At 45.9% G+C, this 20,525-nt stretch overlaps 1 protein-coding gene across 4 annotated transcripts in view; it reads left to right on the forward strand.

The window, feature by feature from the left end:
* The window catches only part of LOC121569918 (transmembrane protein 108-like), a 57,319-nt gene that overhangs the window by 22,955 nt on the left and 13,839 nt on the right, over positions 1–20,525 (forward strand). For 3 of the 4 annotated variants that reach the window (XM_041881254.2, XM_041881253.2, XM_045221609.1), the window contains one exon: positions 13,103–13,186. In XM_041881254.2, the coding sequence (XP_041737188.2) occupies positions 13,147–13,186 (40 nt within the window). In that variant the 5' untranslated portion in view covers positions 13,103–13,146. Of the gene's footprint in view, positions 1–11,183; positions 11,324–13,102; positions 13,187–20,525 lie in introns of those variants that run through there. The other variant, XM_041881255.2, reaches the window with a different exon arrangement.

The raw sequence follows: 20,525 nt of genomic DNA on the forward strand, positions 1-20,525 counted from the left end.
AGAACACGTTTCCACTGCTCCAGAGTCCAATGGTGGCAAACTTTACACCACTCCAGCCGACGCTTGGCATTGCGCATGGTGATCTTAGGCTTGTTGTGCGGCTGCTCGACCATGGAAACCCATTTCATGAAGCTCCCGACGAACAGTTATTGTGCTGACGTTGCTTCCAGAGGCAGTTTGGAACTAGATAGTGAGTTTTTTATGCGCTACGCTACGCGCTTCAGCACTCGACGGTCCCGTTCTGTGAGCTTGTGGGGCCTTCGCGGCTGGGCCGTTGTTGCTCCTAGACATTTCCACTTCACAATAACAGTACTTACAGTTGACCGGGACAGCTCTAGCAGGGCAGAAATTTGACGAACTGACTTCTTCGAAAGGTGGCATCCTATGACTGTGCCACGCTGAAATTCACTGAGCTCTTCAGTAAGGCCATTCTACTGCCAATGTTTGTCTATGGAGATTGCATGGCTGTGTGCTCGATTTTATACACCTGTCAGCAATGGGTGTGGCTGAAATAGCCAAATCCACAAATTTGAAGGGGTGTCCACATACCTTTGTATATACAGTGTAGTTTAAGCGTGGCCTTCCCCCAATCCTGTTACGTCCAAATAACCCCAAAACCGGAACTAATGTTGCTCGGATCTCACCCATCGCATTAATTCCTTGCAGATTCTCTCGGCCTACATGCAGAATCTGCCCATGGGAGATTAATGGCCATAGTATACAGCCCTCATATATGATATTACACCATTACATTATTCATCTCTCATGCAGATAGATACCCTAAGGGCCACAAGAATTGCTTTAATGTTAATGCATGATACTTTATCATTGCATGAATCATTTAGACAAGCAGCAGGATACTTCCACTGTCCTCTCAAACTTAGAGGAATTCTCATTGTGTCCCTCTTAAACTTGAATCTGTCTGGATGCAAGGCCAACTCCCTAACCACTACACTCTGCCATCCTCTACACACATGACTCACCTCTCCTTCAGTGATGAGCAATAGGACCGTGGGGACTTAATTGGACTGACATGGCACTAACTTTCCTTAACGGTTACCATGGCTCATAAAACATCCAATTGACAAACACCTTGACAAACCTTCCGCCTCAATTACATGCTCTCAACTGCCGGTACTACGGTCCTCGAGCATCCCTTCTCATTTGGTTTTGTCAGGGAAAAGCATTGTTTTTCCTTGTACTACCTCTCCCCATCCGTCATGGCTGGCTGTGTCAGGCTCTGTAGAACAGTGTGCAGCCACAGTGTGTCAGGGCAAGGGGTGCCGGGGGAGGGCTCACCGGGTAACTGCAATGCCCACTGGGATGTCGGAGGATAGATAGTTGTTGACAGGTCCCCTGGCGTTGCGGCGCAAGCGGCTGCTGCTTTGTCATGCTACAGCGTGGGCCGTGGGACGCTGGGTTGTTTGTCTCCATTTGACATCACTGGTGAGGAGACTCATCTGATACTGCTGTGTCTCCGGGGCAAAAAATATCCCGTGCCGGGTTGTCCGACCAATCAGAGTTTAGAAAGGGCTGGACAGTGAGGTCTCATTGGACAGGACATTGTCCCCCCCGTGGCGCTCTCTGACTTCCCACTGTCTGTCCCCACAGTATTGAACTATGGTAGCTCAACTGAATCTAAAACAGCTGAATCTGAGAGTTTGTAATTCCCTCATTAATACGACCACACTATCTAGAACCTTAAAGGGTTCTTTGGCTGTCCCCATAGGAGAACCCTTTGAATAACCCTTTTTGGTTGCAGGTAGAACCATTTTGAGTTCCATGTAGAACCCTTTCTACAGAGGGTTCTACATGGAACCCAAAAGGGTTCTGACTGGAACCAAAAAGGATTCTACCTGGAACCAAAAAGGGTTCTCCTATGGACACAGCCGAAGAACCCTTTTGGAACCCTTTTTTCTAAGAGTGCAGAGCATTTGTTTAACATAAATTGTCTTGTCTTTCAACCACTCTTGTCTGCTTTAAAGTGGATTTTGAATGAGCCAGCACCCTTTACCAGTAATGCATTCCTTACTTTTCATTGTGCTAAACTCATTCCATGCTGCATTGAGCCCTGTGCTAAAAACTTGAGGACAGTAAAGAAGTTCCTAGCCTCCTGCATGCTTGTCTGTGGTATGGACCTTCAGTAATGTTCCCTTGCAGTTGGAGATTAGTTTACCCCGCTGTCAGACGGTGCAGAGAGACAGACACCGACAGGGTTAGCTGTCACACACAGCTGCAGAAGGAGACAAGGATGAGTGACAGGTGGCGGGCCCGCCGCAGATTGACTGTCAGATCGCTCGAGGACACACGTCTGTGGTCTTACAGGAACTCTCATTCGTTGACACACACACACACATACAAATACAGTGCATTCGGAAAGTATTTAGACCCCTTGACTTTTTCCACATTTTGTTATGTTACAGCCTTATTCTAAAATGGATGAAATATAAATATTTCCTCATCAATCTACACACAATACCCAATTATGACAATTATAGATTGTTTTGCAAATTTATTAAACATAAAAAACATAAATACCTTATTTACATAGGTATTCAGACCCTTTGCTATGAGACTTGAAATTGAGCTCAGGTGCATCCTGTTTCCATTGATCATCCTTGAGATGTTTCTACAACTTGATTGGAGTCCACCTGTGGTAAATTCAATTGATTGGACATGATTTGGAAAGGCACACACCTGTCTATATAAGGTCCCACAGTTGACAGTGCATGTCATAGCAAAAACCAAGCCATGAGGTCAAAGGAATTGTCTGTAGAACTCAAAGACATGATTGTGTTGATGCACAGATCTGGAGAAGGATACCAAAAAATGTCCACAGCATTTAAGGTCCCCGAGAACACAGTGGCCTCCATCATTCTTAAATGGAAGAAGTTTGGAACCACCAAAACTCTTCCTAGAGCTTGCTGCCTGGCCAAACTGAGCAATCGGGGGAGAAGGGCCTTGGTCAGGGAGGTGACCAAGGACCCGATGGTCACTCTGACAGAGCTCCAGAGTTCCTCTGTGGAGATGGGAGAACCTTCCAGAAGGACAACCATCTCTGCAGCACTCCTCCAATCAGGCCTTTATGGTAGGGTGGCCAGACGGAAGCCACTCCTCAGTAAAAGGCACATGACAGCCCGCTTGGAGTTTGCCAAATGACACCTGAAGTCTCTCAGACCATGAGAAACAAGATTCTCTGGTCTGGTGAAACCAACATTGAACTCTTTGGCCTGATTGCCAAGCATCACGTCTGGAGGAAACCTGGCACCATCCCTACGGTGAAGCATGGTGGTGGCAGCATCATACTGTGGGGACTAGTCAGGATCGAGGGTAAGAGGAACGGAGCAAAGTACAGAGAGATCCTTGATGAAACCCTGCTCCACAGCGCTCAGGACCTCAGACTGGTGCGAAAGGTTGACCTTCCAACAGGACAATGACCCTGAGCACACAGCCAAGACAACGCAGAAGTGGCTTCGGGACGAGTCTCTGAATGTCCTTGAGTGGCCCAGCCAGTGGCCGGACTTAAACCTGATCGAACATCTCTGGAGAGACCTGAAAATAGCTGTGCAGCGACGCTCCCCATCCAATCTGACAGAGCTTGAGAGGATCTGCAGAGAAGAATGGGAGAAAGTCCCCACATACAGGTGTAACAAGCTTGTAGCGTCATACCCAAGAAGACTCAAGGCTGTAATCGCTGCCAAAAGTGCTTCAACAAAGTACTGAGTAAAGGGTCTGAATGCTTATGTAAATGTGATATTTCTGTTTATTTACTGTTTTTGCTTTGTCATTATGGGGTATTGTGTGTAGATTGATGAGGAAAAAATACCATTTAATCAATTTTAGAGTAAGGCTGTAACGTAACAAAATGTGGAAAAAGTCGAGGGGTCTGAATACTTTCTGATTGGACTGTATACACACACACACCACCCCTACTGATGTCAGCCACACTCACACACTCCGCCTAGAGGCTGCTGATGAGGTGGTCTCTTCAATTTGACCCCTACACAGGTCAAATAGCAGACAATACATGATATTCAAATGTATGAAGAAGTTCAGGAGTCTGACCTGAGGCTGACATATATTTCCTCTTTAGAACATCCTTGTGAATCCATGGTTTTGGTATTGCCAGACAGTTATGAAGAATCAACTGCACATTTCAAAGAGGATTTTTCTGTGATGTTAAAGTCCCGGAAGTGGTGTATGTCCCAATATGATTCTTTTTAAGCATTGCTGCTGTACATGTCGGTTCTGAGCGTCAATACAAGTCGTTTCGGAAGTCAATACAACAGAGAATTAGGACATGGAGTCATCAATCTAGTCTAAGGAAGATGAGAGAGAGAGCAAGAAAGTAGACGGTCGTAGGGATGAAAGTAGGGGTTCTAAAGGAGAGAAGACCAAGGGGAGATGGGAGATGAAGGAGTGTTAGACGGCAACTTTAAACCGTGTTTGAGGCTATGAGATCAGATCATAGTGAAGCGCTATCACAGCCTCTCCCACTCACAAACCTCCTACAGTAGGCAAGCAACAGACTGAAGCAGTCCACTGCAGATACTCCATCACCCACAGCCCCCCACTAGCTAAGAACCAAGCTTGAGGAACATAGCATAGAAACTACTGGGCTTATGCAGCTAACCAAGCCTCAAATGTCAACTCTAGCTCAACACCCAACACTGTCAACCAACTGTTGCGTGCAAAGTACAACACCTACACCAAACCCCCGGCTGCTGCATAAAGGAATTCAAAGTGCAAATCAAGCCATTTCACGGCTGAGTAGCCTGACGTGCCCCAGTGTGGACACTGGACAGCCAGGCGTTGGACGGATCAAGGGTAAATGGTTACATGCTTGCTCATTATCTCCTACTAAGGTCTCATTGAGCACCTAGTCAAATAATCAATTTGCTGACATGTCTGTCTGGCAGATCTCGCCAACACTATGAACTTTAACGATTAGACGATCTTGATGTAAGGGGGCTTGTCTTGAACTAGACTAGAGCTGAAACGTTTGCCCTTTGCTTCAGAAATCTTTACACAAGGGACAGGAGGAAACAACGTCTGTTCTAATCTCAGGTTGATGCATTTGTTAAAAGCTGAGAGCTGTTGGAAGCATCCATCTTTTGATTCCTTGAGTTATTCTTCTGGATATTTGAATTATTTCTCTCCTCTTTTCATCTCTCTGGAACTTCCTCATCTTTCACTTGGATGGGAGAAGTGAAGTAGATTAGATTATCAACACAATACTTATTCACTTCATCAGTAGGCGACAGATACAGCATGAACAATGGAAAACTGAACAAAATACCTTACAATAAGCACGTTCTCCAATAGAGTGATTCTCTCTAGCTATATCATTCTGAGAGACAAAATATACTTGTACTTTTTCATCTCGACCGAAGCAGACTACTTTTTTGTTGATGTTGTTTATTTTTTAATGCGCCTCCTCTGCACCCATGGGAGCGTTCTTATTACAAACCTCCCTTTGCTGATCAAAGATGAATATTAATATCAGACGGTGTTGGTGTGGTGGGGTGGCTGTAAAAATGTTTCACTCCTGTCTAGTGTATTCTCAGTAGTAGATTAGACTCTGAAATACTTCACTTTAAATGCTCCTGTCTTCACACTCTCGAGGGTGCATGCTGTGTCTACCGTTTCAGGGACAGACTACTGAGTCTCCATCACAAATGGCACCCTATTCCCTACATAGTGCAGAGGGCTCTAGTCAAAGTAGTGCACAAAACAGGGAGTAGGGTGCCATTTGGGAGGCAGACAGACTCACCAGGAAATTATGACAGGCATCATCACGCCTTAAGTGGTGAATTTAGGTGTCAACCCACGCTCTCTATATATTCTGTGGTATTACTTTCTTAGTGATTGTGACAGGTGTAGCGAGATGTGACGTGCTGCTAGCTTCACTTTACTGTTAGTCAGCAGCACCAACACAACACAGCAGCAGTCAATCGTTTTATTACTGTCTGCAGGGTCACACAAGGACATAGACAACATGGAGGAGAGGGAGATAGAGAGAGGGGGAGAAAAAGAGGGATAGAGAGAGATGAGTGAGAGAAAGTAGAGAGATATTTACGACTCAGACGCTGCCAGAGAGAGAGATGCCCTGCATCCCAGTCTCTGTCTTTACCGCTCGCCCCAATTACTGCATAGGGACAGAAGGCATGTGTGAAAATACATTTTCCCTTTTAATGACTGCTATGCTATGGCTTGATGTTAGGCGTCTCAGATTGATATCAGAGATTGATAATAGGACTAGCACACTGAGTGTGTGTGTGTGTCTGTGCGTGACGCGTGCATTTGTGTGTGGGTGCATTTGTATGTGTCTGTGCACCCTTAAGCCACATTAATATATCCTATTATTGGTGTTGACAGCGTGCCTGCAGACAGTCATTGGGATCGTTTGCCATTCTGTGGCATGCAGTGGGTCTGTTATTCAGTCAGTCAGTCAGTTAGTCAGTCAGGGAGAGTTGACCCCTTATGTAACGGTTTCTCGGAGTGACCCTCCCATGGCCCCGTTGTAATGGTCACCTTGTGGCCCCTGTACTAAGGTGTGTGTTACAGACAAACTGCAGCCTGTGTTACACATGATGACACCCTGTTCACTATATAGTGACACTGTCCATCTACACTCTGGGGGAGCCCCATCCTTCCCACGTTAATGCCCTATTACCCTGCTTAGTCATCTTATTCAGGTCCACAGCATCATCTTTGTGGCTAACCATAATACTATTTGAAGTCTATGGGAGCTGTACCTTACAATAGAATAGAATAAAACGTTATTGTCCATCCAGGAATAAAATGTTTCTGTGGCATCACCTTACATTAAAAGGATCACATACACATATTCTCACATCACATACATTTAAACCAGTCAGCCCATCATACAGCATAACCTAAAAGCATTGAGGACATTTATACATTCACTCACAACTGACCGCTGCCCTGCGCAGTTAAAATAGATAAATAGATAAGTGCATATACCGATACAATTTACGGTGCATTTAGTCGTCCAACAGCACAAGGAACTAATGAATGTTTGAACACGTTCTTCTTGGCATGGGCATTCTGAAGCACCGGCCAGAGGGAAGCTCTCGAACATGAGGGTGTAGAGGGTGGGAGGGGTTGCGACGACAGCCAGTGCCTTCCTTTTGGTTGCCTTGTGGAACAGACTGTGACTGTGGTCGACCAATTACTTTGCTGGCTGTGTTTACTATTCTGCTCAGTTTGCTTTTGCTCCTCAGGCTCAGATTACCATACCAGACTGTCATATTGAACGTGAGGATGCTCTCCACCAGACTGCTGTACACCTTCTCCAGAACGTCCTGGCTGACAAGGAGCTGGCTTGCTTAAAAAAAAAAAAACATTACATTTACGTCATTTAGCAGACGCTCTTATCCAGAGCAACTTACAGTTAGTGAGTGCATACATTATTTTTAATATTTTTTATTTTTCCATACCCCCGTGGGAATCGAACCCACAACCCTGGCGTTGCAAACGCCATGCTCTACCAACTGAGCTACATCCCTGCCAGCCATTCCCTCCCCTACCCTGGACGAATTGTGCGCCGCCCCATGGGTCTCCCGGTCACGGCCGGCTACGACAGAGCCTGGATTCGAACCAGGATCTCTAGTGGCACAGCTAGCACTGCAATGCAGTGCCTTAGACCACTGCGCCACTCGGGAGGTTAGATACAGTCTGCATTCTCTGTAAAGCCCAGCTTGTCATCAATTTGTGTCCCTAGATATTTAAAACACTCAACTACCTCCACTGGTTGGTTGTTCAGAGAGAGTGGTTGGGACATTGGCAGGTCGTTGCCATTGATGATCATCTCCTTTGTCTTGTCCACATTGATGTGGAGGGCACTTGAAAGGCACCATTCTTGAAGGGTGTTGGCCTATTTAAAATAGCTGTCCCCATCTGACGTAGCATCTTTAAAAAATTGTCCCACCACAGCCATGTCATCCGCGTACTTGAAAAGGCTCACATTGTTACCTTGGATCTTCATCTCGTTAGTGTAGATAGAGAACAACAGCGGTGAAAGGACACACCCCAGGGGTGCCCGTGTTCAGGGTCAGTTCATCAGATAGGGCCCCATTCATGAGAACCATCTGTGGGCGGTCAGTTAAAAAGTCCTTGATCCAACCTGCGAGGCCTCCGTTGACATTCAGGTCCAGTAGTCGTTTCAGCAGTGTGTGTATTTGCATTGTATTGAAAGCTGAACTAAAATCAATAAATATAATGTGTGCATAGGATTTTGCATGTTTAAGGTGACTAGCAACTATTTTCACCAAGGTCAGGGTACCTCAGTGCCTTATTGGCAAACTGTAGCGGGTCCAGTTGATCTGCTATGGATAGGGTAAGGTGCTTACTGACAACCCTCTCCATGCATTTGGCCAGCAGGGGCATGAGGGCCACAGGTCGAAAGTAATTTGGTGATTTGGCCCCTGGCTTCTTAGGCACCGGCACAATGGTCGACAGCTTCCATGAGTTTGGCACTGTGCAGGTGCTCAGCAGGAGTTGAAAGAGTAGTGTGAGATGAATCAGACACACGCACACACTCCAACACACACACACCCAGGACCTTGGTCACAGCTCCCCTGATAGATTGTCTTAGTCAGAGGACAGGCTTGGCTAGTGATTAATGGGGAGGATGGAAATGTTGTTGTTGCACTCCCCCTAACTTTCCTTTCTACTGCAGGCAAGTGCCGCTGTGGCTTTTACTGAATGGATGCTAGTGAATGAGTAAGAGACTCATTCAGGTTGAGGTGTGTGTGTGTATGTGTGGTTATGAGAGCTGAGCTGGCAGAGTCAGCCTGAGGAGCAGAACGCACAAACACACATACACTAAACAGGTGCCCACTCACTATTCTGCCATGCTCCATGTCACTCCTACACAAATTGCTATTGGCAGGTGTGTCATCTCTGGTGCTACACTGCTCTGCCTTGCATTACTGATGTTAACTTAGCCTCTAACCCAGGGAGAGAAATGGGAATTGACAGCCACAGCTCCATGAATGTGGAACAGGGTTGTGCGGTTGTATTTTATGGCAGTGGTGTGTCTCTTCTTGGTGATTAATGTTCGTGCAGAGGCGTTTTGCACACTGATTACTGTGCCTATTACGATACGCTTCTTGTACGACTAGGACAGAGTTGCTACATACGAGCCACTTACGAGGGGACTATAGCAACGTTATAAAACAGCTGTTGCTACTCCTTTCTACTCCTTTCTACTCCTTGGTGGCGGGCGGTGCTGATTGATGACCCGCGCAGCCAGCACCAACCGCCACCAGCCTGCATGACACAGCAACCGCAACTCATCCTGCCATCAGGGCCATGGTCGACAGCATCCATTCACAGCACTGCCAGTGACTCAGCACCATAGCATCCTGCAGATACACATTTGGCGTGGTGGAGAGAAGCAATGGAATGCTGAAGAACCAAGCCTTCCTTTCTATAGAACTTGTGGTAAATACCTGGTGCTATATAATCAGGGACTGTTATTGGAGCAAATCGCTACTGTAGTAAACATTCAATTTGTTTTGTCTGGCTGGCCAGCCAATGAAGTGATCGCAGCAGCACTCCAGGGGCACCAACAACCAATCGGCTGCTCTGTGGTTGAGTCACTGCTCACTGACCCTAGCTGTTGTTGTGGCTTATGCTTGAAGAATAAGTGTTATTGGTTTCATAATGGAATTGTTCATTGTAATCAGGCCCCTCGTCTATTGCCCAGTGGGGATCAGCCTCAGCAGGGTCTTACTTGAATTCCTGTTATGAAAGCCCAGCAGCCTTTGGTCTACTGTGAGGTCACTAATAGGACAAGTAAGACTGAGGGGAGGGAGGCGAGGAAGGAGGGAGGGAGAAGGGGCCCCAGAGACATCACCGCTCAGCACTACTAAGTCACCACAGCCCAAACTGAGGCCCTCTGAGGCCCCACAACCCCAACAACAACAGCACAGGAAACACATGGAGAGACAAGGCCTGACACGTGAGGAGGGAGGCCATGGTATCAGGAACTGTTTACTGATTCCCATCAAAGGAGCGAAATAAACATAATCAAAGGGTGAACGCCATGAAGCCGCCCTCGCTTTTGGCTGATCCTCTGGGAGGATGAGATGGAGATAGACATCACAGTGTTGTTGCAATCACCGAACCGCTTGCGATTACGCCAATGAGGTCCAGTGTAAATCCACTCGTTCTAATGTAACTGGTCTGTTTCCCAAATGGCACACTATTCCCTTTATAGTGCAGTACTTTTGACTAGAGTCCTATGGGTAGTGCACTGTAGAGAGTGTACTATATAGAGAATATGGTGCAATTTGGGACTGAAACATTGTTTGTCCGCTGGGGCTGCCATGGTGGCCTTACTTTAAATGGACCTATTTATAACTCCACAGTGAATTTGGATATTAAAATGGTGGAGAAATGGGAAAGTTGTTACCTCTATAACTCTTTTCAGCTATCTGAAAGAAAGAAATATAAAGAAAGAAAGAAAAGTCAATGTAACACCTCCACATGTTCTCAGATTTGTCTCTGTAATACTTTATGACTGAGATTTGACTCCATAAATCTGTGTAAGGAATTCAGTAGCATGTCTCCCCTAATTTCTCTGTCTCCATTTACTGACCGCCCTCACAGATAGACAGTTTCTGCGTCCCAATTGGACCCTATTCCCTACATAGTGCACTACTTTTGACTGAACCTTATGGGCCCTGGTCAAAGGTAGTGCACTTAATAGGCAATAGGGTGCCATTTGAGACAGTATGTTCATTCAGTGCAGCTGGAACAAGCAGATGAACCTAGCCGTGAGAACATTGTTTTGGAGTGAGGAAAATATCAGCTCCCATAAAAGCGTGTGATTAAGGCTTTGGGTTATCTGTGGGTTGTTGTGAGAGCACAACCCTGTCCACTCGTTCAGTGACTCCCTCCCACCTCTCCCACCTCTCCCTCTTTCTTCCTTTGTTATGGAAGGTTCAGCTTCATGCAGGCATAGAGCCAGATCCTTAGACGCTAGACCCCTATAGTAAAATAGAGGGATGTCCAAAATGTAATCCTTGTTATCCTTGCGTGCTCGTCCCCTGGTGGGGACGGAGTGACAGATTTATTTCATTACCCCATCTCGAGTGACCTTGGCTGGGGGCTTAAACTCTGTGCCCCCCCTCCAGTCTCACTATTCAGAGCTACACTCTCCAAGTCGCAGCAGCAGCAAAGGCATTTTGGGGACCCAAAGGGCTGTCAACATGAGCCCAAACACAAAGACCGCTGCGCTGCTATGAGAAGAGGGATTGTTTCTGAAAGTCATATTCTCCCAGTCCCAATGGTGAGTGCTTTATTTAGTCTTTCTCTCTTAGAAATGTTGGGATTGTTTTATTTTTTCTCTGTTGGAGACCCATTTGTCCTCTGCAAGGAGATTTTAATACAATGTACTATTAGGGTTGTCATGGCAATGGCCACGCTCTGTGTGTGTGTGTCAGTTGCCATGCAGCGGTAGGTTTGTTATTCTCCTGTAAAAGGCTAGAATACCATGGAGCTGCTAGCTGTACCTGACATTACAGAAAATACACAGACCAAGGGTATCTGTGTTGATGGGTGATCTATTCACCATGTTTACATCTTTGGGTAGGTATCTTGAGTCATATTTCAAACAGCTACCCTGACATAATGCTCTGTTTCTGGAGTATTGTCGTATCCAGCTCCTGGACTTTAAGGACACGGGCCGTAATACATCATCTCTCTCTAACTCTCTGTGTCCAGCTGAACTCTGCCGTGGTCTGAGGGGCTTTTCCCATACTTTCCTTTCCTCTACCGTAGTTAAATCCACAGCCTCTCCACATCTCTCTCTCTCTCTCTCTCTCTCTCTCTCTCTGTATGGACTAGTCATGGCACGCACCTGTAGCTACTGTTCCATCATAACAGGTGGATATGAATCACCGCTCACCCCTCCTCCTCTCCCTCCGCCTCCTCCTCTTCCGCCTCCTTCTCTGCCCTGTGTGAATGAAAGGTAGTCTGGTAGCCAGTACGGGTGATGATGTGTAATCACTGTGGACACTGGAGAGGTTCAGCTGTACTCTTCTAACACTCACCACCACTCAGCTCATTAGCCCTTGAGCATGATTCTAATGCAGAGAGAGAGAGAGAGAGAGAGAGAGAGAGAGAGAGAGAGAGAGAGAAATTGCCCATTCTCACAGTGGGCCACGCTCTTGGGGTGCCATTTGGGATGCCTACACAGGTTCCCCACATCCACACCTTGTCGTCCTAGGGGGCACAAATCCAATTTCAGATTCGCCATTGCCACCAGATTATTTATGCATTGGGGATTCACCTTAGGGGAAGTGCAGGTGTGTGTATTCCCCAAAGACAAGGCAACAAATGGAAACGCAATCTCTCTCTCTTACACACACAAGCTTTTCCAGAGGTGAAAATAATCTGTGTGTGCCTTTCTTTCATTTATCAAGGTACTCTCACTTCTGTCACTCCTAAAGACTACCCATGGAAGTTAGGATACAGTCTAGTGATATCTAGCTCAGTACACTACACACCCTACTGATCAATGTTTAATGACCCATAATTGGTGTTGCTGACCAGCCCAGGCATTGAGTGCAGCATACTGAATTTCATACCTAGCCAGTGTTCAGGAGCCAAATACACAATGCCCACTCTGTACATTAATGATCTAATCCAACCTTGATTTATGTTGCTTTTCCATGACTAAGTATTTATGCCTGTCATGATGAATATTTATTTATTATTGTTGTCAAAGGGGGTGTTTTTTCGATACCTATTGAGTTCTTTCCTATTTGTGACCTGACTGGAAATTGTAAACACCATCTTGTCTGCCCTGTTTTGTCACTGACTGTATTTTTCTCTCCATTTCTGTCTGTCGGTCTCTGTCAGTCCATCCGTCCTCTCTCTGTCTCTCTCTTTCTCTTTCTCTTTCTCTCTCTCTCTTCTCTCTCTCTCTCTCTCTCTCTCTCTCTCTCTATCTCTCTCTCTCTCTATCCCCTCTATGTCATCACCTAATCACATCAGTATCTGACCGTGCTTCCTGACCGCTGTGCAGTATCTTAATCTGTCTCTCTGGTCTGGTTGTGTTCCACAGAGAACCATGAGCACTGTGGAGGAGGAGCTGGACCACATGATACCATGAAGAGAAGCCTGCAGGTCCTGCGCTGCCAGCTGCTGAGTGAGTAGACATGGCTGGGTCCTCATAACTCACTCATAGCACACGTGACATAACTACAGTTCAATACGAACAGCACAGCTAAGCTACGGGCTTACTGTAATTAGCCAAACTTGTAATACTGTACATTAGCCACAGCCAAGGGCACAGAATAATAGAGTCCAGTAAGACCGAGCACAGCTAAAGTGAGGGCATAATAACAGTGCTGATAACAGCTACAAGAAAAGGACCTTCAAAACACAGTCTGAGCCGATTCCAGGTAGACAGAGAACAGGTATTGTACTTGCAGTGTGTTACTCATCCATATCTACCTCTGTGTTACATAATAATATCATATAGTATATGCTGTTTAACATTCTAAGCATATTAGCGGGGCCAGGGGGGAGGTGGTGTGAGTGTCTGGCAGGTGTCCAGAGCAGAATGTGGAACATGGGGTCAGGCTGAACCACTGACAGTACCACAGGCTGTTAGTGGGGCAGGTTCCTCATCTCTACTATGATACACCCTGCGCCCCATGGCCCAGAACAGAGCAGCAAGGTTAAAGGCTGGGCCTGACTAATCTAACTCAATCATATCACACAGCAGATACATGAAGGTTGTTGACTGCTCAGGAGGCCTCCTATAGGATATGCTACTGTATACTCAAGAACTGATGGTCCAATCAAAGAGTTCTAATGCTGTACTATGATCTCGAGAGGTGATGGGTTGAGAAGAGGGTACAGCCACGGATATAATGGAACCTTTGGAAAGGAAACTCTTTATCATTCTCTGGCTCAGAAATGTAGGATATGTGAAATCATAGAATGAGTGAAATGACAATCAGATTACCGTAATTTTTGGACTATAAGCCGCGCCTTTTTCCAATTTTTCGACCCTGCGGCTTATATAACGGTGCGGCTAATCTATGGATTTTTACAGCTAACGGCCACTAGAAGACCTCCTAAATCTATGGATTTTACAGGTTACAGTCCACCAACTTTAACTCTATGGGCTCTATGACCGGTCCGCGCCCCCCACCCTTAAGCGGCGGGCTCCAGCAGGAAAAGCTGGAGGCCGGAAAAGAGTGAGACAGGTAGCGTGCAAAAGTAAAAGTGGAACCGAGAGTGGTACGAGAGACAGAACGAGAGACAGAACGAGAGCAAGACAGACAGACATTACGAGAGCGAGACAGTTTGTCTCTTTCCCGAAAATCCCCTCTGTGCACGAACCCTTACATATGGTAATTAAACATTAAAACACCTGTGGCTTATAGTCCAGTGCGGCTTATATATGTACGCATCATTCAATATCATTCAATTTAGCTGCTGCGGCTTATACTCCGGTGCGCCTTATAGTGCGGAAAATACAGTATTTATTTATTTCATATCGCAGTTTGTTTTTGGTACCATGTTGCCTCATTTTGAGAGGTTTCATGAGTGTTCTGTGGAACCCAACATTGATGGTCCAGGTCGTATCTTTCACTTAGATGTGCTGTGTGAGTCACAGCTGTGGCCTGCCTCTCCTCAGGCTCTTCACACACAACTCTCTGCATCCCAAATGTCACCCTATTGCCTATATATTGCACTACTTTTGACCATAGCCCTATGGGCCCTGTTCAAAAGTACTACACTATATAGGAAATATGGTGCTATTTGGGGGGTAGCCTAGGTATCTTGTTCTTGTGTCTAGACAGAGAAGCCCACCTGAGACTCCTGCTGCCTTTCAGAAGAACAGACTATTCTCATTTCTCATTCTGGCCCGTACCTGCCAGGGGCAGCATGTAGCCTAGCAGTTAGAGAGGCGAGCTAGCAACTGGAGGGTTGCCAGTTCGAATCCCGGGTCTGGAGGGGTCTGCTGGTATCAAATCCTAGATGCCATTGCCTGCCATTGTGTCCTTGAGCAAGGCACTTAACCGCCCACAACAACTGCTCCATGGGCGCCCAGTGTGGGAGCCCCTGCTCCAACCTGTGTATGTATGTCTTTCGGATAAGGTGTAAGTAAAATTTTGGTTGGACCTTGTGTATAATTGACAAATAAAATGATCTTAATATAAACCAGAGTTTGGGTCAATTTCAACTGAATTGAACAATGCTAATTGAGAATTCTTGGAGTGAATTTCAGTTCATTTTATGAGTTGACCTATAGCGTTGGCTGTGGAGAGGGGTTTCAGAGAAAAAGCACGGAGAGTGGGATGATTTCATGATATTATCACACTCTACTCCCATTTCCTTTGGTCCCACTCCTCCTTTCCTGTGGTGTTTTTACTTCTGTTCTCTCTCTCTTCCCTTCCCTGTCTGTCTGGCTCAACATGGTTGTCTGTACAGGCCCACCTAAAGCTACAGGGAAGACTCCTCGTTTGTTTTCATCAAATTTTAGTTTTGCGGCTCTGTCCTCAATCCAATTCCTTCCAAGTACGCAATTCCTTCCATCTCCTTGACTCAAGTGCAAATTACATTCTGACGTCAGCTCGTAAAATTCTTATCTGTGAGAGCGTTTAGAGTGATTGCAAGCTATGAGAAATCTCCCTAATCTGAGTTGCAGGGCCGCGCTCCTCACCTCTTGGTGGGGTTCTATTGTGGCAATAGATTGTGCTAGTAATAATGTCATAACACCGCCGTAATGTCCTGAATAACTTATACATTATGTGTGAGCGGTACAGTGCTGGTGGTCTGCTTTATTGCGTATTTCTCAGCCCTCTTGGCTCAGTGTTCACCCCAGAGCCCGGACAACTTCCTGGTTTATGTCTTTCCTTCCTGTTTGAACCGACCGGACCTGGCCCTGCGGCCCAGTCGCTGTCACAGCCCCAGTCAACCAGGCAACTAGTGTCCCACTAAATCAATATCACAGTAAACATCAGAGGGCCTTTCTTTCCTCCTTGTCTCTCATTCCTCAGTTCTCTGACAGCGTGGATATGGGATAAACATGTCCGTGTTGTAAAAAGTGGGGGGGGGGTAGCCTAATCTGACGAGCTTTACAGAGCATTCAAACAGGAAGACATTATCCCACTGTGTGATAGGATGAGTCCCAAATAGTACCCTATTCCCTATATAGTGTACTAGTTTTGACCAGGGCCCACATGGCTCTGGTCAAAAGTAGTGCACTATGTAGGGAATATGGTACTATTTGGAACGTAGCCATAGACTCTGTCTCTTATCTCAGAACTCACATCTGTACCGCCCTAACCCGTCTCCCTCCCCCCTCCCCAGTCCCAGTGGTCCACAGGACGTGCCATGTCTGTCCCTCAGCCCCTTGGGATAACCACTCTCCCCCATAGATTGGCAGGCGGGCCGGGCACACCCAACCAGCAGACAAGTGGTATTTGTCTGTTTACGCCACTTTAAAAGATGCACTATCTTTACACCTCTGACTGACAGTTTGTTTATTCCGACTGAAAACAATTGTTGTTCTAGAATAGTTCCTAACTTGAAAATAGAATGGCGTGGAGTTCAATAAGGGTGATTGCACATAGCTGCTATAAATAAGTATGTTTGAATAAATGTATTGAACATAAAGGAGAGATGCTATTTTAATCCCATTGTATAACCCCTGGACCCATACTGGGGACTAAACTGGAAAACCTATGGAAAACCAGTCCGTTGTTTTGATGAGTCTAAATGTTTTTCTTATCCAGAGTGACTTACGAATACCTATACAACCTCCTCACCAATCAACTGTCAGATCACATACTGTACCCTAGGCGACATCAGTAACACTTATTGACTGCTGTAGTTAGGTCATCATTGGAATAGCATGGACAGGCTTGATAATCAAATCCCACCACAGGTCTGACTGGGGATAAGGGGCTTTATGTGCCCCTGCTGTGAAGAAGCTCATAAATTTGATCTGTTGATATGGTCTGTTCAGATAGCATGTTAATGATGAGGTTAAATGCACAGGCTCCTCTCAACAAATCACATCGTCAAGAAAAGCCCAACATCTACTTTGATTTGGCTCCGTCAAGCTTTGTTTACAAATATGAGCTGAGTGTGTTTGTGTGTTTTTATGTGTGTGTGTCTGTGTGTGTGTGTGCGTGTGCGTGTGCGCACCTGTGTGTGTGTGTGTGTGTGTGTGTGTGTGTAGTTTGAGTTTTGTGAGATTTAAGATAGAAGCTTGTTGGTATTCTGATCGATGCTGTAGAGACAGCCCTCCTACCTCCCGTGTGGACTCACAGGGGATCCCATGGACTTAGCATTCGCGGCGCACCATATTAGCAATTAGTATAAACAAGACTTAACACAGTCCATAGGGGATTGGGCGGTGAGGGCATCCTTAATCGCTAACTGCTATGCATCAGTGCCCACAGTGTTTACAATACAATATCAGCCTATGCATGTTTAGCCTATACGCGAACAGCTAATGATGTGATAATATGATTATCTGCACCTGTGGCACCACAGTGAGTGATGTGTGTGTTAAGCTTGGAGAAGTTGCCCCTTAGACACTGATCTTAGGTCAGTTTTGTGATTTAACCTACTAATGGTGAAGGTGAGGATTTGGGGAGGGTAAACTGTGCTGTGCCTAAGGGCAACTTTTACCCCCTGAGTGTGTGTTTTGCTGGGAGGTACCCGTCATGCAGCAAGAGGAGAGTTTGCAGTGTTTGCGTCCCAAATGGCACCCTATTCCCTACATAGTGCACTACTTTAAGTAGTGCACTATATAGGCAATAGGGCGCTATTTGGACGTAGGCTTACAGTATAGTTTGGAGGTAGCGCCTGAAGAACAGCCACCAGGGAGTGAATGTTGTTGATGGATGATGCTGCGTATTATAGGACCTATTTTGGGTGAATGTCAGATTTCCTGGGATTTGCTAAATGGAAAGCTGTGACCGACTACTGATGATGCAGCACAACTGGGCTGAGACACCTGCTACATAGGCAGATTGGAGATTTCTCCTTCCTAGCATGAGATGACCCTGGTAATAGATGGACCTACAGGGAGGGAGAGAGGGAGAGAGAGAGACTCTCACAGGATTGATCACATAGCCAGGCGAGGGAATATCCACTGATCTGTTCTCCACTACACACACTAAGTGGATTCTCTTCTATGATTGATTAGCCTGGTCTGGTGGATATAGGATGCAGTAGTGTAGGCTACATCTCACACTATTATCCCCCTACACTGGTTGGTACACTCTTAGAAAAAAGGGTTATTTGGCTGTCCCCATAAGAGAACCCTTTTTGGTTCCAAGTAGAACTCTTTTGGGTTCCACATAAAAGGGCGTCAGGTAGCTTAGTGGTTAAGAGCGTTGTGCCAGTAACCGAAAGGTCGCTGGTTCTAATCCCCGAGCCGACTAGGTGAAAAATCTGTCGATGTGCCCTTGAGCAAGGCACTTAACCCTAATTGCTCTGGATAAGAGCGTCTGCTAAATGACTAAAAAAAAAAAACTCTGTGGAAAGGGTTTTATATTCCAAAGGCTTCTACCTGGAACCAAAAAGGGTTCTGCTATGGGGACAGCCGATGAACCATTTTAGGTTCTAGATAGCACCTTTTTTATAAGAGTGTAGGGTTGTTAGGTTGAGTAGACTGACCATTTAGGATGTGGCTGAATGTTAAGGATTTGATCATTTTCTCCATTATGATGCATTCATTTCACTAGGCCTCAAACTCAATAACAACCTATGCCACTGGGCAGCCATTTTGGCTTTCTAGGCCCTTGACTCTAATACTGAATGATGGAACGGGGACAGAGAAATGGGGACAAGGCTATTGGATCAAGTGCACAAGATGCAGTAGCCAGCCCTATGATTTATTAATGTTCCATTTCCCTCCATGTCATCAATGGAGGACTTATACATGAATATCACTAGCTTGTTATGCAAGTTTACTGCATAAATTGCCCATCCCCATGATAAATCTCTGGGATGGGTTAATGGAAATAGGTTTTTGGTTAATATCACTGACATAAATCAGGATGTCATTTAACAGTCATTTTGACCTTGTCCTCGTTTTTTGAACAGGTTGTAGCTTGTGATAACGATGTCAGCTGCCCACTTCCTAGACCTGGAGCCTATGGTGGTGAGACAAGCTCAAATGTACTGGCAACCTTAAAGCGAGTCATGTGTCTCTGTGTCCTTTGTGTCCTTTTTCTTGTGTTAAATGGAGTCAAGATCAAGGACGATATGTCCTCCACTATATTTCCTCTAAAACAGTAATTTGTCTCCTCAGCCACATTACGTTTTACATGTTTACCAAATCCTCAATTACTCCATGAAATCTATCTAGTAACCATTCCCAAACCATCTGTGCCAATGCAATCTCTTTGTGGACAAGTCCAAACTAGCCTGATGATCTCAACCAAACAGAGGGATGAGGAAATAGAAGGAAGACAATGGACTATTTCCTCTGGAGTTTTGGAACAAAGGGGCTATTTTACACACACACACACACACACACACACACACACACACACACACACACACACACACACACACACACACACACACACACACACACACATTTATATATTGCCTGAACATGACTTTGTCCCACACTAGTTGGCTCTCTTTCCCTGACCACTGTTGCTTCAACCTCATCCATCAACCACCACACATCCACCTCTATTCTCCCTCATCTTCTCCTCCTACCTCTCTTTCTCATGTTCCCATCTTACCTCAGCCCGCTCAATAATGGATGTTAATAAAACCCTGTTCACTCTTCTTTTCCTCTCAATCATCTCACTGGTTCATTTACTCCCAGTACTTTTCCTCTCACTGTACCGCTGTGGAGAGTGCCAGGTTCTCTGTCTATGTTTGTCCTGCTTACCCATTCACTTCATCAGCCAGCCAGAGGAGCTCTGTGACAAATTACATTGCTCAATCTGCCACACCCAGCTCAACCTACTGCCGCATACAAACACACACATTAGTGGTACACACTCATATCAGTAAACAGAAACACACACAAACCCATACCGGTGAACACACACACAAACCCACTAGACACACACAGTATTTACATTTTTCAATGATAGTCATTTAGCAGACGCTCTTATCCAGCGTGACTTACAGTTAGTGCATTCCTCTGAAGATAGCTAGGTGGGACAACCACATATCACAGGCATAGTAAGTACACATTTCCTCAATAAAGTAGTTATCAGCAAAGTCAGAGCTAGAAGTGGGGGAGGGGGGGGGGGTCAAGTGCAAGTGTTAGTTCAGGATTTTTTTTGTGGGGGTTCGAGGTGAGGAGGGGATTATTTAAGATACTCTTTGAAGAGGTAGGGTTTCAGGTGTTTTCAGAAGATGGGCATGGACTGTCCTAGCTTCAGGGGGAAGCTGGTTCACCATTGGGGTGCCAGGACAAAGAAGAGCTTGGACTGGGCTAAGCGGGAGCTGCCCTCCCGTAGGGGTGGGAGGGCCAAGAGACC

The sequence above is a fragment of the Coregonus clupeaformis genome, chromosome 7, assembly GCF_020615455.1.
Source record: "Coregonus clupeaformis isolate EN_2021a chromosome 7, ASM2061545v1, whole genome shotgun sequence".
NCBI classification, from domain to species: domain Eukaryota; kingdom Metazoa; phylum Chordata; class Actinopteri; order Salmoniformes; family Salmonidae; genus Coregonus; species Coregonus clupeaformis.